The sequence below is a fragment of the Lipotes vexillifer genome, unplaced genomic scaffold (assembly GCF_000442215.2).
Source record: "Lipotes vexillifer unplaced genomic scaffold, Lipotes_vexillifer_v1.1 scaffold581, whole genome shotgun sequence".
Lineage (NCBI taxonomy): Eukaryota > Metazoa > Chordata > Mammalia > Artiodactyla > Lipotidae > Lipotes > Lipotes vexillifer.
In genome coordinates, this window is record NW_006788182.1 from 102,316 (window position 1) to 116,519 (window position 14,204).

Below are 14,204 nucleotides of genomic sequence, written 5' to 3' on the forward strand. Positions count from 1 at the left end.
GAGAGACGGAAATGGAGTTGCATTTGGATCGCAATCCATGAGCCAGAATGAAAAATCAGATTTCCAGAGCACTTGAAAATCATGTTCTGAGAAGGGCTTTCTCCACGCTGGACTGGAAAGGGCTTAGTGAGGGTGGGGTAGGGGCTGGGGAGGGAGTGATACAAATTATTTCCCTCTGGTCAATAAGTATAATGTACTGTTTATGGAGACAAGTTTAATCAATCTGCACACAGTCACCTTTTGTCTGATCGGCATATTCACTGCAGCAGCCGTGAAGGTGCCCCTGGATCTCCTTTCAAGAGAGAACCTGTCTTCAGCTGTGAGGGATGCAGTTAACTGACAGCCTCCAGCTGCAGCACCTGCAGCACCCATGCACTTCCTGGGCAGCCCTAGCCAATGACTGCACACAGTGAGGGTGTGGGAGCTCTGCTGCAGAGCTCCCTGCTGAATTAGCAGAGGCTGTCTGCTCAGAATCATGGTCCCAGGCTCTCCTTGCTCTTTTCTGCTTCCTTTCCCTTTTATCTTTTACAGACTTTACCCCCCACACTCCCTCCCCACACACATTAAACCTCTTTCTTTTTTAAAAATAATTAATTAATTAATTAATTTTTTTGGACTGCATTGGGTCATTGTTGCTGCCTGCGGGCTTTCTCTAGTTGCGAGAGCGGGGGCTACTCTTCGTTGCGGTGCGCAGGCTTCTCATTGTGGTGGCTTCTCTTTGTTGTGGAGCACAGGGTCTAGGTGCGCGGGCTTCAGTAGTTGTGGCACGTGGGCTCAGTAGTTGTGGCTCACAGGCTCTAGAGTGCAGGCTCAGTAGCTGGGGCACATGGGCTTAGTTGCTCTGCAGCACGTGGGATCTTCTCAGACCAGGGTTCAAACCCATGTCCCCTGCATTGGCAGGCGGGTTCTTAACCACTGCACCACCAGGGAAGTCCTAAACCTCTTTCACTCCTAACTCCAGTATCTGATTCTCAGAGAACCTAACTCATGTGCTCAAACCTTCAACTGATTTTTTTCTTCCTTGCTTTAGTATTATTTTTTAAATGATTTTATGTTAAAAAGTTTTCATACTCAGACTGAGACCTGATGTACCTTTTCAAAAAACCCAGCCCCTGAGGTTTGATAATTGTATAAATTGAAGTTTAAGGATTACCTCCTTCATTCTCTTCTTCACTTAGCAGATCTTACTCATCCTTGAGGTCTCAGCTTAAATATCATTTCTCCATGGGGACCAGCATCCGTAGGACATACAGAGATGTCCCAAAAGATAGAGTCTGCTGTGGAGATAAAGATGTTTTTATGGTCATATGATCACAGAAACATAGGAACTGCTAAGGGAGACCCGAGGCAGAGCATCCTGAAAGCCAAATGATAGGGCTGGATAGGAAGTGTTCAAAGAACTTGGGGAAAGTGCTGTGTCTGGGAAGTCTGGGAGTACAGAGAGTAGGGATCTAGGAAGGCTTCATTTAGGAAGTGGGATTTCAGTTGAGTTTGAGGGACAGGAAACATGAGGCAGTGGGTAAGCCATCTTGCCAATCAGGCTCAGAGAGAGAACTCTTCCCAAGTTGGACACAGAGGGGCTTAGTGAGATGGAAGAAGTTAGAGGGCTGCTACATAGGGTGAGACTCATTTCTGTCTCCTCAGGACTGTCAGTTGGTCAGTCTGTCTCTAGCAGCATCCTGGCAGCTTGTCTTCTTGACAGCCTTTGGGGCTGACCAAGTCACACCTGGGGCACACCGGGACACGGGGCTGCTGACATGGGAGCCCTTCCATGGCTGCTCCTCCTCTTGCTGTTCCAGGAAGCCGAGACAGACTGCTAGCTCCAGGACAGGAGTATCTCTTTCCCCCTCTGTTCTCCTGCTGGGTCTTGGGCTAGCAAGTCACCACCTTTGGGACCAAATGCTTCAGCTCTTCTGGACTAGGGTGTGGCTTCATTGCAGGACCAAGAGATGAGGAAACCTGGGGATATGGAAGGGGAAGCAGCCCCATATCCCTCCTGGGGATATGGAAGGACAGCGAATGGAGAAGAGAAAATTTGGAGGGTGGGGCACAGATGGAAGACAAGCCCTGGTAGGTGCTCAAGTCAGGTGCAGCAAAAAGCTAGAGCCAGAAGAGGCCAGCTGGAGGGCAAGGTTGAGCGTGGGTCATAGAAAATACTCAACTGAGATTGAGACCACAGCCCTGCTGCCAGTCTCAGCAGCCTAGAGACACCAGCTGTGTTGTTTCCATCTTTTCTTTCTTTATCTGCAGCCGAAGGGGACTCTGGAGATGGTGTGGATCCCGAGGAAGTGGTTGCGGTCCTGCAGGAGTCCATCAGCCTCCCTCGGAAATACCATTGGATGAAGAGGTTGAGAACATCATCTGGTCCTCCCACATAAGCCTTGCCACTGTGATGCCAGGGGAAGAGGGACATCTGGCTACCATCATGGTGACCAACCCTCGCTATGAGGGCTGAGTGAGCTTCCTGGAGCCCACCTACTTCCTGCACATCAGCAGTCTGAGCTGGGAGAACTCGGGGCCTTACCAAGCTCAAGTCAAACTGAGGGCGTCCCAGATCTCCACCATGCAGCACTACCATCTTCGTGTGTACCGTGAGTTTACTGGGAACCATAAAGCTGCTTTTTCTGGCTCTCCTGAGCTTCTCACACAAAGGATCAGGGGTCTTAGGACTCGGGGTTATGACTTGAGGGTCTGGGATGGGAAGGCAGTCTGCCTCCAGTGTGTCTGACCCCAGTATCTGCACTGCAGGTAAAGTGACCTGGAGTAGCAAGACCCTGGACTGAGGCTGTTCCTGTGGATGTGCCCAACACAGTGAGACGGGTCAGGGGTTTCGTTTACAGACGTCTAGGGAGCCTTTCTCTCCCAGTGAGATTCTGCATCCTGGGCATGAATGCCACCTCCATTCTTTTTTTTTTTTTTTTTCTCCTCAAGTTAAAAAGATTTATTACAATTCTAGCCTTCATGTGAGCCCAGAACCCAGGGCTGGTCATGGGTGATTAAGTTGTCATGAGAGGACAGGACAGTGAACAAAGCCAGGCACATGACATGAGTCCACCTCTCTTCGCTGGATCCCTACTCCACAGAGTGGCTGCTGGCGGGTCCGCCCCACTCACCCTGACAGTGCTCCAAGGCCAGGGCAGGCAGCCTCGTGATCCCTGAGCTCACAGCTCTGAGGCCGCCTCCACTCCCCCAGCACTGGAGGAGCATTCTAGGGTCAGGCACTATGCCCACCTCCATTCTTGAGCCTTTTGTCCGCCTGTGTGATTTGAGGGCTACTAATCAGGGTCTCCTCTCTACCTGAACCCAAATTTCCTCTTAGTGCCTGTGACATTGACTGATTTTCTTTTTCTTTTTTCATTAATTAATTAATTTATTTTTGGCTGCGTTGGGTCTTAATTGCTGCGTGTGGGCTTTTTCTAGTTGCAGCGAGTAGGGGCTTCTTTTGCTGCGGAGCTCGGGCTCTAGGTGTGTGGACTTCAGTAGTTGTGGTGCACGGGCTCAGTAGTTGTGACTCCCGGCCTTAGTTGCTCCGAGGCATGTGGGATCTTCCCGGACCAGGGATTGAACCTGTGTCCGCTACATTGGCAGGTGGATTCTTAACCACTGTGGCACCAGGGAAGTCCATTGACTGATTTTCTACCTTGAATCTTGCAGAGGCACTGATTAAACTATAAATGCCCCTGGGAGGGGTGATAATATTTTCTAAGATCAAGGAGGCAGGACAGAGTTTGAAAGAAGGTGGGGTGCAAAGGTAAGAGAGAGAAGGCAAGTCATAAAGGGGAGGTAAGATGTTGCCAAAGGCAGCTCTGTCTGCTTGGCAGCTGCCCTGGGGACTCTGGAACAACAGGTTTGATGGTAGCTAGGTGCTGTTAGTTTGGCTTGTTTGTTAAGTGAAGCAGGTCTCAGTGGGCAGCATCCATACCCCAGTGTTGAAGAGCTTACGTAAACAGACCCAACCCCCGATTACTTAGAGGGTCTTTGTGTTTCTCCTTCATCTAGGATGGCTGTCACAGCCTCACATGACTGTGAACTTTGAGATCTCTGGGGAAGAAGGTACTGTAATATGTCCTTGACACGATCCATAGGGAAGGCAGACCTGGATGTGACCTACTGCTGGATATCCTGGGAGGGCGGCGCTGACACGGCCCACGGAGGCTCTGTCCTTAGCACGTCCTGGAGGCCCGGGGAAAAGGCCGTCTCCTACACATGCAGGGCAAACAAGCCCATCAGCGATGTCAGTTCTCATCTCATCCCTGCTGGGCCCTTCTGTGCAGGTACCAGGGCCCCAGAGACAGCCCCTGAGCGACCACAGAGCCTCAAGTCTACCCGCTCCCTCCCTCCCTTCTCCCCAGGAGAGTACATGGAATCTAGACCTAACTACTCCCGTGGAGACTTGACCCCTGGATTGGGGAGGGGCCCCCCACTTTCCCTGTGCTCCTTCCTAGTCCTCCCAGCTTCCAAATGTCCCTTCTAGTCTCTTACTTAGGTTGAGATTAATCCCCAGACCCCAGCCCCTGAAATTCTGTGAATAGAATATACATTTCCCGAGATACTTGCCAAGGAACATCAACGGACTGAGAACTTGAGACCCCCTGTGCGGAATTTGGGGTAGATGTCTGCCCCCTAATCCAGACCTTCCCTCTGGTGAGCCCCTCTCTCCTTGCCTTCTTCTGTCCCAGATATTGGCTACCCTTTGGAGAAGTCTTCCACTTCCTTCTGTCTCCTGGCCAAGGCATTGCTCATCCTCTTGCTTTTTGTAATTCTTGCTGTGGGGCTCTGGCTCATCCGAGTCCAGACAAGATGCAAAATGCCAAGAATGAAGAAACTCAGGAGAAACAGAATGAGACTGAGAGAGGAGGGGAAGCCTGGCCCCAGCCTGGCCTGATGGGCCCCTGGGGCCCCCTGCCCTGAGCACTGTTTCTTCCCAGCCCCAAGGGAGACCATCCTCTCCTTCCCAGACTCATCTCTTCCCAGGGGGCCAAGGGGTGGGTGTCCCAAGGGCCATGCTCCCCGAGGGAAGACTGTCTGGCAATAAAGTCAAATTAGGTGACCTCACTCGGGAGGAGCTGTTTGGTCCTTCACTGGGTGACTCTGGCAAAACCTGCTTTCCTGCATTTCTTCCATTCCAGTTACCCTCTTCCAACCCCACGTGCTTCCCTCACCTGCCTTTGGGAAGGAAAGTGAGTCTAAAAGACCTGCTTACAATGAAGTGTTGGTATGTTATTATTCATGCCTAACCCATTCCCCACCAACACACGTAACATTTACACTTCAGAAAGAAAAGTGGGAGATTCCTTTTAACCTAATTGAAGCTGTGACTCCCGAATGGGAGATTTCAGGCAATGAGAGCGCTACATAAGAGTGATGTTATTCCTGCCAATCTTTCTGCTCTCACACCCTCCTTCTGCCCTGGCAGATGAGTTCACTTAGCTACTCCCAACCACCCCATCCCACCCCAGTCCAGCGGCTGTCCGGCACGGGCGCTCTGAAGCACCCCAGTGCAGTCCTACTCTGGGTCTGACCTTTCTACTCTGACCTTTCGGTCATCTCCCTGGTGCCAGCTTCTCTGGGGCTCTGGTGCCTGCCCCACAGAGATGGCAGCTCAGCCGGATTAATAGCAGAGGTCTGAACCCTTGACCTCTGTTTGTGGTTGGTGTTACTGTCCTGTCTGTCCCTTCTGCATAGATTTCCAGGCCTCACACCTTCTCTCTGGACTCTTGTCCTGGGTTAATGCCCACCCCCTACACATACATTACCTGTCCCCCCTACAAAGGCCTTTAAGTTTATATGTTCTTTCTCTTTCCCAAGCCCAGTGATCCTTCTGAATTCCTCACCCTCTGATTAAGTCTTGGTCATTCTCCCCACATCAGATCTTGTAGATGTTACTTAATGTGGCTGCTGTGGCAGGGTGGGGAGGGGGGTGAATTGGGGAGGGAATGGAAAGCCACTCAAGTCACAGGACATGCCTAGGGAGTGAGTGACCTGGAGGAGGGTGGTGTGTAGGATACGGTAGGGAGATCACTGTGTGAGATCTCAGGAGATACGGGTTGTGCTCTGCCACTGGTCTCTGGCTTGGGACACTTTGCCCAGCAGATGTCCATGGAGGCACCGTCCCTTTCCACCAGGAACATGCGCTTTGAAGGAGAGGCATGCACTGGTGCAGCTGACTGGCATGCTTACAGAGACAGGGCTAAGTGAATGCCTTGGCTCCCACAGGGGCGGGAGGGTACCCCGGGGGATTTTAGAAGAGGGTCTGAGGGGTAGGGACAGAGCCATGTGGCAGAAGCCATGCCGGACATCTCTCTGCATCTGGCTTTCCCCTCTCAGTGAGGAGAAAGATGCTGACCTCCAAAGTGTTTCCCAAGAAAAGGAACACTGAGGCTGTGAAGGGGCAGTGGGACGCACTGGGGAACCACGGGGACCAAGGATGGCTTTAGGGAAAACAGGACACATGGACCAGGCACTGGGACACTCCAGGAGGGGGGCTCCACTGGGACACTCCAGCCAGGGGTATGGTGGAAACCAAGAGTCAGGGTCTCCAGGGCTGGAAAGGAAGCAGGACCAGGAGGTAAGCAGGGGCTTCCTGTCTAGGTTTTTGGGCAGGAGATGGAACCCTGTAGGGCTTGGGAAGGACGTGATGAGGTTGGGAAACCGGTCCCCAAAGAGCTTCTAAGAATAGCAACCGATCCACTCTACTCCCTGAAGGCCTGAGTCCTTGTCCTGCTGGAAGGCAGTCCCTGGCCTGAGGCTGGTTCTCTGTGCCTCCCTTTGGCCAAAAAGGCACGAAGTTCTAGGACCAAGCCTGCAGCACCCAACTCCTCCGATTCCTTTAATACCTTTCTGGAGACTGAGTGGAAAAGGCCAACAGCCATCTTGCACACACGGGGGCAGGTCTTTTCTTGTATATTTCAGAGTCTGGCACAGGAAGTCAATAAGGGAATGAATGTCACTGTATGGCTGGCCCAGGGCCCTCCCTGGAATTTGGCAAAATACCTTCTCACACCCAGTCTCTGAGCAGAGAAAGGCTGAGGTCCCCAACCAGTCCAGAGCACCTGGGAGAGGAAGGCTCAGACCCTCAAGAAGGTGGAATATAAACTCAGAGAGACCCCGGCCTCTTCCTCTGCAGGAAGCCAGGGTAATAATCACCTGACAGCACTTTGCCTTTTGCAAAGTTTGCTGTTTTGAAATAGGTGAAAAGCAAACTGAGGGGAGGAGGATAATATTTGAGCATTGAAGTGCCAGGCATTGGGCTAGCCCTGGAGAGGCGGAAAAGACACTGTCTACCCTCAAGGAACTCTTTGTGGGGTGTGTAAGATATAATTACAACAAGCTGTGACAAGGGCTATGGGTGAAGTGGAGGGCGTGGTGGGAGGAGTCATTGATGGTGTCCTGGAGGGAAGAGGTAAACAGAATTTTGACCTGTGATTAGCAGTGAGTTCAGGGAAGGGAGAGAAGGACATTCTAGCCAGACAGAAGATAAGTGGGAAGCCACTGATAAGTGAACGAGCACCATGAACTCTAGGGACTACGAGGCCACATGCTGCTGCCCTGTGATGAAGGGGTAACTGATAAATGAGTCTGGAGAGGTAGGCAGGTCCCCTCTGATAGGCTAAGGGCTGGGGAGGAATTCAAGGACGAACAAGACCAACTCCACACACTCATGGAGCTAGAGTCTCGTTGGGTCAGGAGATAGGCACGCCAACAGCCAAAGGACAATCGATGAGGAACCATACCTCTTTTCTGATCAGGTGACAGGACCAGTGCTCATAGCATGTGGTTAGCAAAGTCCCTGTAGTTGGCAACATTGTCTGGTCTTCTTGTCAACAAGTTGAAAATACGTGGGCTGGCTGAAGCTTTGGTAGAATCCTAGCAGATTGAATACACTATCCCAGAGGGTGATGATTACGGATCCAAGACAGCCCAGAGGAAAATCTTTAGTTTTGAGCCTCAGGGACTAATTTTACCGACTTTCACTCCTGGCATGGTGAGGGAACAAGTTAGGGTTAGGCTCCTTTTCTTACCAAAAAGCCAACAAGATGCATCTGAATCAGAGCAAAATGACAGTAATAATGAAACAGAAAATAATCTTTCAGAAAAAAGAAATGACCATATCATAAACTTTAAAAAATTGAAAATCATTTTAAATCCCAATTTTACAAAAAGTTATTTTAATGTCCAAAATAGTTTAACTTATCTTTAAGAAAACACTGGAGACAGCAGAAATGAAACCTTTGAACCAGAGATGAAGCTGATTCTAACATGGGGAAGGGAGATCTTTCCCACTAGCTGGTGAGAGGCCAAGATGTAAAAGAGGTTGTGCTCTTCCACCATCTTTCTAGGCATTCTGCCTGGCCTTGCTTTCATGCTGTGTCCACCAACATGTTTTCATTAGAGTCTCAGCACTGTTAGGTAAATCTGTTACACTGTAACATTGGAAGCAGCCACTTTGAGAAAATTTGCTGGAGGGATTGTGGGAGAGATCAGGCCACTGCTCCTGCCTCCTCCCTCACGTCCCATCCCCCCATTTTCATCTCAGGCTGTGGCAAAAAGCACCCAGATGTTTACGCCTGGAATAACTTTCCAGCAGTCAAAGTCCCTGAAGATGGGGCTTCCCTGGTGGCGCAGTGGTTAAGAATCCACCTGCCAATGCAGGGGACACGGGTTCGAGCCCTAGTCTGGGAAGATCCCACATGCTGTGGAGCAACTAAGCCCGTGCACCACAAATACTGAGCCTGTGCTCTAGAGCCCGTGAGCCACAACTACTGAGCCATGCCGGACATCTCTCTGCATCTGGCTTTCCCCTCTCAGTGAGGAGAAAGATGCTGACCTCCAAAGTGTTTCCCAAGAAAAGGAACACTGAGGCTGTGAAGGGGCAGTGGGACGCACTGGGGAACCACGGGGACCAAGGATGGCTTTAGGGAAAACAGGACACATGGACCAGGCACTGGGACACTCCAGGAGGGGGGCTCCACTGGGACACTCCAGCCAGGGGTATGGTGGAAACCAAGAGTCAGGGTCTCCAGGGCTGGAAAGGAAGCAGGACCAGGAGGTAAGCAGGGGCTTCCTGTCTAGGTTTTTGGGCAGGAGATGGAACCCTGTAGGGCTTGGGAAGGACGTGATGAGGTTGGGAAACCGGTCCCCAAAGAGCTTCTAAGAATAGCAACCGATCCACTCTACTCCCTGAAGGCCTGAGTCCTTGTCCTGCTGGAAGGCAGTCCCTGGCCTGAGGCTGGTTCTCTGTGCCTCCCTTTGGCCAAAAAGGCACGAAGTTCTAGGACCAAGCCTGCAGCACCCAACTCCTCCGATTCCTTTAATACCTTTCTGGAGACTGAGTGGAAAAGGCCAACAGCCATCTTGCACACACGGGGGCAGGTCTTTTCTTGTATATTTCAGAGTCTGGCACAGGAAGTCAATAAGGGAATGAATGTCACTGTATGGCTGGCCCAGGGCCCTCCCTGGAATTTGGCAAAATACCTTCTCACACCCAGTCTCTGAGCAGAGAAAGGCTGAGGTCCCCAACCAGTCCAGAGCACCTGGGAGAGGAAGGCTCAGACCCTCAAGAAGGTGGAATATAAACTCAGAGAGACCCCGGCCTCTTCCTCTGCAGGAAGCCAGGGTAATAATCACCTGACAGCACTTTGCCTTTTGCAAAGTTTGCTGTTTTGAAATAGGTGAAAAGCAAACTGAGGGGAGGAGGATAATATTTGAGCATTGAAGTGCCAGGCATTGGGCTAGCCCTGGAGAGGCGGAAAAGACACTGTCTACCCTCAAGGAACTCTTTGTGGGGTGTGTAAGATATAATTACAACAAGCTGTGACAAGGGCTATGGGTGAAGTGGAGGGCGTGGTGGGAGGAGTCATTGATGGTGTCCTGGAGGGAAGAGGTAAACAGAATTTTGACCTGTGATTAGCAGTGAGTTCAGGGAAGGGAGAGAAGGACATTCTAGCCAGACAGAAGATAAGTGGGAAGCCACTGATAAGTGAACGAGCACCATGAACTCTAGGGACTACGAGGCCACATGCTGCTGCCCTGTGATGAAGGGGTAACTGATAAATGAGTCTGGAGAGGTAGGCAGGTCCCCTCTGATAGGCTAAGGGCTGGGGAGGAATTCAAGGACGAACAAGACCAACTCCACACACTCATGGAGCTAGAGTCTCGTTGGGTCAGGAGATAGGCACGCCAACAGCCAAAGGACAATCGATGAGGAACCATACCTCTTTTCTGATCAGGTGACAGGACCAGTGCTCATAGCATGTGGTTAGCAAAGTCCCTGTAGTTGGCAACATTGTCTGGTCTTCTTGTCAACAAGTTGAAAATACGTGGGCTGGCTGAAGCTTTGGTAGAATCCTAGCAGATTGAATACACTATCCCAGAGGGTGATGATTACGGATCCAAGACAGCCCAGAGGAAAATCTTTAGTTTTGAGCCTCAGGGACTAATTTTACCGACTTTCACTCCTGGCATGGTGAGGGAACAAGTTAGGGTTAGGCTCCTTTTCTTACCAAAAAGCCAACAAGATGCATCTGAATCAGAGCAAAATGACAGTAATAATGAAACAGAAAATAATCTTTCAGAAAAAAGAAATGACCATATCATAAACTTTAAAAAATTGAAAATCATTTTAAATCCCAATTTTACAAAAAGTTATTTTAATGTCCAAAATAGTTTAACTTATCTTTAAGAAAACACTGGAGACAGCAGAAATGAAACCTTTGAACCAGAGATGAAGCTGATTCTAACATGGGGAAGGGAGATCTTTCCCACTAGCTGGTGAGAGGCCAAGATGTAAAAGAGGTTGTGCTCTTCCACCATCTTTCTAGGCATTCTGCCTGGCCTTGCTTTCATGCTGTGTCCACCAACATGTTTTCATTAGAGTCTCAGCACTGTTAGGTAAATCTGTTACACTGTAACATTGGAAGCAGCCACTTTGAGAAAATTTGCTGGAGGGATTGTGGGAGAGATCAGGCCACTGCTCCTGCCTCCTCCCTCACGTCCCATCCCCCCATTTTCATCTCAGGCTGTGGCAAAAAGCACCCAGATGTTTACGCCTGGAATAACTTTCCAGCAGTCAAAGTCCCTGAAGATGGGGCTTCCCTGGTGGCGCAGTGGTTAAGAATCCACCTGCCAATGCAGGGGACACGGGTTCGAGCCCTAGTCTGGGAAGATCCCACATGCTGTGGAGCAACTAAGCCCGTGCACCACAAATACTGAGCCTGTGCTCTAGAGCCCGTGAGCCACAACTACTGAGCCTGCGAGCCACAACTACTGAAACCTGCGTGCCTAGAGCCCGTGCTCTGCAACAAGAGAAGACACCGCAACGAGAAGCCCACACACCGCACGGAAGAGTAGCCCCTGCTCGCCGCAACTAGAGAAAGCCTGCGCATCAACGAAGACCCAGTGCAGCCAAAAAAAAAAAAAAAAAAAAAAAAACCCCAATGAGTCACTATAAGGGGTAGTGTGCTTCCTGGCCCAGAATGTATGGGGCTGGATGACCACCTGGAAGGGAGGATGTGGCAGGGATACCGGTCTTGAGGTAGGAGATAGATGGGCACTTGGGCTGGACAGCTGGTGTTTGTCATGTGGAGTAAAACCAAAGCTTTGTTCTCACCCAGACACTCCAAGGACAAAGTTAATGGCGGAAGCTGAGCTCTGCTGAAGTAAAGAGATAAGGGTCCCACTCCTGAGGTCAAGGGAAACCTCCCTGTCTGCACATGCGCAGGAAGACTCCTTGGAGGTCAAAAATGGAGGGGGCACCACCCCATAATAAGTGTGGATGTGCACACACAGGCCTCTGTGGTGGGATCCATCTTAGCAAAAAGTTGTGCACGCATGTTGGGGAGGGTCCTAGGACTGGTCAGGTGTGCAAAAAGAAACGAGACAATAGGCCAAAGGTAAACAAAGACACAGAAGGACTGTCCTGTATAAGTGATTTAAATCACCTCTTTACTGCACTCCTCCTCATTAGAGAGGACGCCCATACCCTTTCTCTCCAGGTGTATATTTCTACCTTGCTTCAGTCTTAAATGAACTATTTTTCTGTGTGCCCTCCCACTTGTGCTGCATCTCTAATAATAAACTTTGTACCGGGCTTCCCTGGTGGCGTAGTGGTTGAGAGTCCGCCTGCCGATGCAGGGGATGTGGGTTCATGCCCCGGTCCGGGAAGATCCCACATGCTGTGGAGCGGCTGGATCCGTGAGCCATGGCCGCTGAGCCTGCGCGTCCGGAGCCTGTGCTCCGCAACGGGAAAGGCCACAACAGTGAGAGGCCCGCATACCGCAAAAAAAAACCCAAAAAAACTTTGTACCTGTTTTTACAGTTTTTGCCTCCTTGAAACATTCTTACTTTCAATGGAGGTAAGAGTCAGGGAACTTTGTCTCTAGCCCCTAGCCCCTGGTGGTCTGGCGGTTAGGATTCCTGATTTTCATCCAGGCTTCCCAGGGTCAATTTCTGGGCAGAAAACTAAGATATCTCTTCAGTACCGCTCACCGATGTCCCTCCCAGTTCAGTGTGAGCCGTGGTTAGACCTATCCTGTTGGGTCCCTCCTGGTGTTGAGGCCATAATTGGGAATGGTGCACTCGGAGTGGCAGGACTTCAGCCCGGGGTGAGATCAGAGTGGTGCTTTTAGGGAAGGCTTCCAGGGCAGCACCCGGACAGACTTAAGACTGCTTAAGCATGGTGGGGAAGGTGTCATGACCCTGCATCCCCAAGGCGGCACCAAGGTGAGGAGGTAGAAAGCTCTATGGGGCAGACATGCAAGATGTATTTTTGCCTGCTGTTGAAGTTTCCAAGGGGGTGGGTGTGATGGAGCCCCAGCTGGGTCTGATTCCAGTTCTGCCCTGTGCTAGACAGGAAGTCTTGGGCAGGTGACTACACCTCGTGGAGCCTCGGTTTTCTTATTAGTCAAACGGAGCCATACCTACTTCTGAGGGCTTCTGTACAGGTTACGTAAGAGTCATGAAGCATGTAGTCCAGGATCTGGCTCCCTGTAGGGGTTCAGTAAGTGATGACTTATTTCATTCCTCCTCTCTCAGTCTCCCGTGCCAGGATGTCTCTCCCCTCTGGGCCCGTTTCTCTGAGTGGTTGGTGCTGGTCGCTAACTTGGCAACCTCAGGCTGGGAGCTCCGCCTTCCCCTCTGCACACTGTGGGCGGCGGCTGGGCAAGATTTGGGAGCTCGCCAGTGCAGACAGGTATTTCCAGTCCAGCCAGAGAAAAAAATGTGTGGAGGTGGGAATGGGGATGGGGGAGGAGATCAGAGGAGCGGGGTGGGTCCCCTGGGAGGAGGGCGGGGAGTCCTGCTCCCCGTTTGGTGCTCCGGCCCCCAGGCTCAGATTTCAACCCTAGCTGCCACTTCTGCGGTTAAGCCCGTTAGGGGAGGGGAGAGGGTCCAAGGTGGCTTAAACAGGAAGGGAGGTGTGCAAGGAGCCGGCTGAGGGCCGGCTCCTGCGACGCCGGGAGCCCGGGACCTGACCGGCGTAGCCCCTCAAGCTTGCGGCGGGAAGCGGCCAACCGGCCTTTCCACCATTCGTTGTATCGAGCTCCACCAGGGGGCGACCCGGGCCCACGTGCCACCCAGTCCTGTTCTCTCGAAACTACAACTCCCAGGCCGCTCGGGGGTCGCGCCCGCCTCTCCTCGCCTTCTGCTCGCTCCAATTGGCCGCCGCGGGAGGGGGATTGGCGGTCTCCAGGGCGACGGGCGGCGCTCCGGGCATCCGAGGCTGGGAGGCGGGTCCGCCCCCTATTGTGTAGCTGGACGAGTGGAGCGGAGCGGTGCGAAGCAGGTGAGGGCGGGAGCGCCCTGGGGGCAATGGAACGGGGTGCCCGCGGGGGGATGGAGAACAATGCGGTAGTTATGGGGGGCAGGAAAAAGCGGGGGACTTGTGGAGAGAAGTGGAATTCTTTGGGGAGCAGAACTAGGGGAGTTCTGGGGAGTGAAGTGGAATTCTGGGTGGGTGGATGGGTGGGTGCTCCTGGAGAAGTGGAGGAGTTCTGGAGGTAATGAGTGTGCCGGGGGTGGGGGGTGGGGTTGGTGGGTTCCAAAAGCAGGGAGAAGTTCCAGGGGTCCGGAGAAGGCGAGGGAGAAGGGAATTGGGGGCGGGGTACCAGAAGAGTACTGTGGGCTGAGGCGAGCGAATTCGAGGGAGGGAAATTCCAGGGAAGAGAGGGTAGAAGTGGGTGAGTGGCGATTCGGGAGGAGACAGGGAG

General features: G+C 51.9%; 1 protein-coding gene across 1 annotated transcript; it reads left to right on the plus strand.

Annotated features, from left to right (window-relative positions):
- Window positions 1-1,757: 1,757 nt before the first annotated feature.
- SLAMF9 (SLAM family member 9) lies at window positions 1,758-4,885 on the plus strand. Its single transcript, XM_007472052.1, is given in 7 exon segments — window positions 1,758-1,803; window positions 2,247-2,281; window positions 2,283-2,322; window positions 2,325-2,591; window positions 4,000-4,055; window positions 4,058-4,274; window positions 4,680-4,885. Coding segments are annotated over 7 exon segments (867 nt in total).
- The last annotated feature ends 9,319 nt before the right edge of the window (window positions 4,886-14,204 follow it).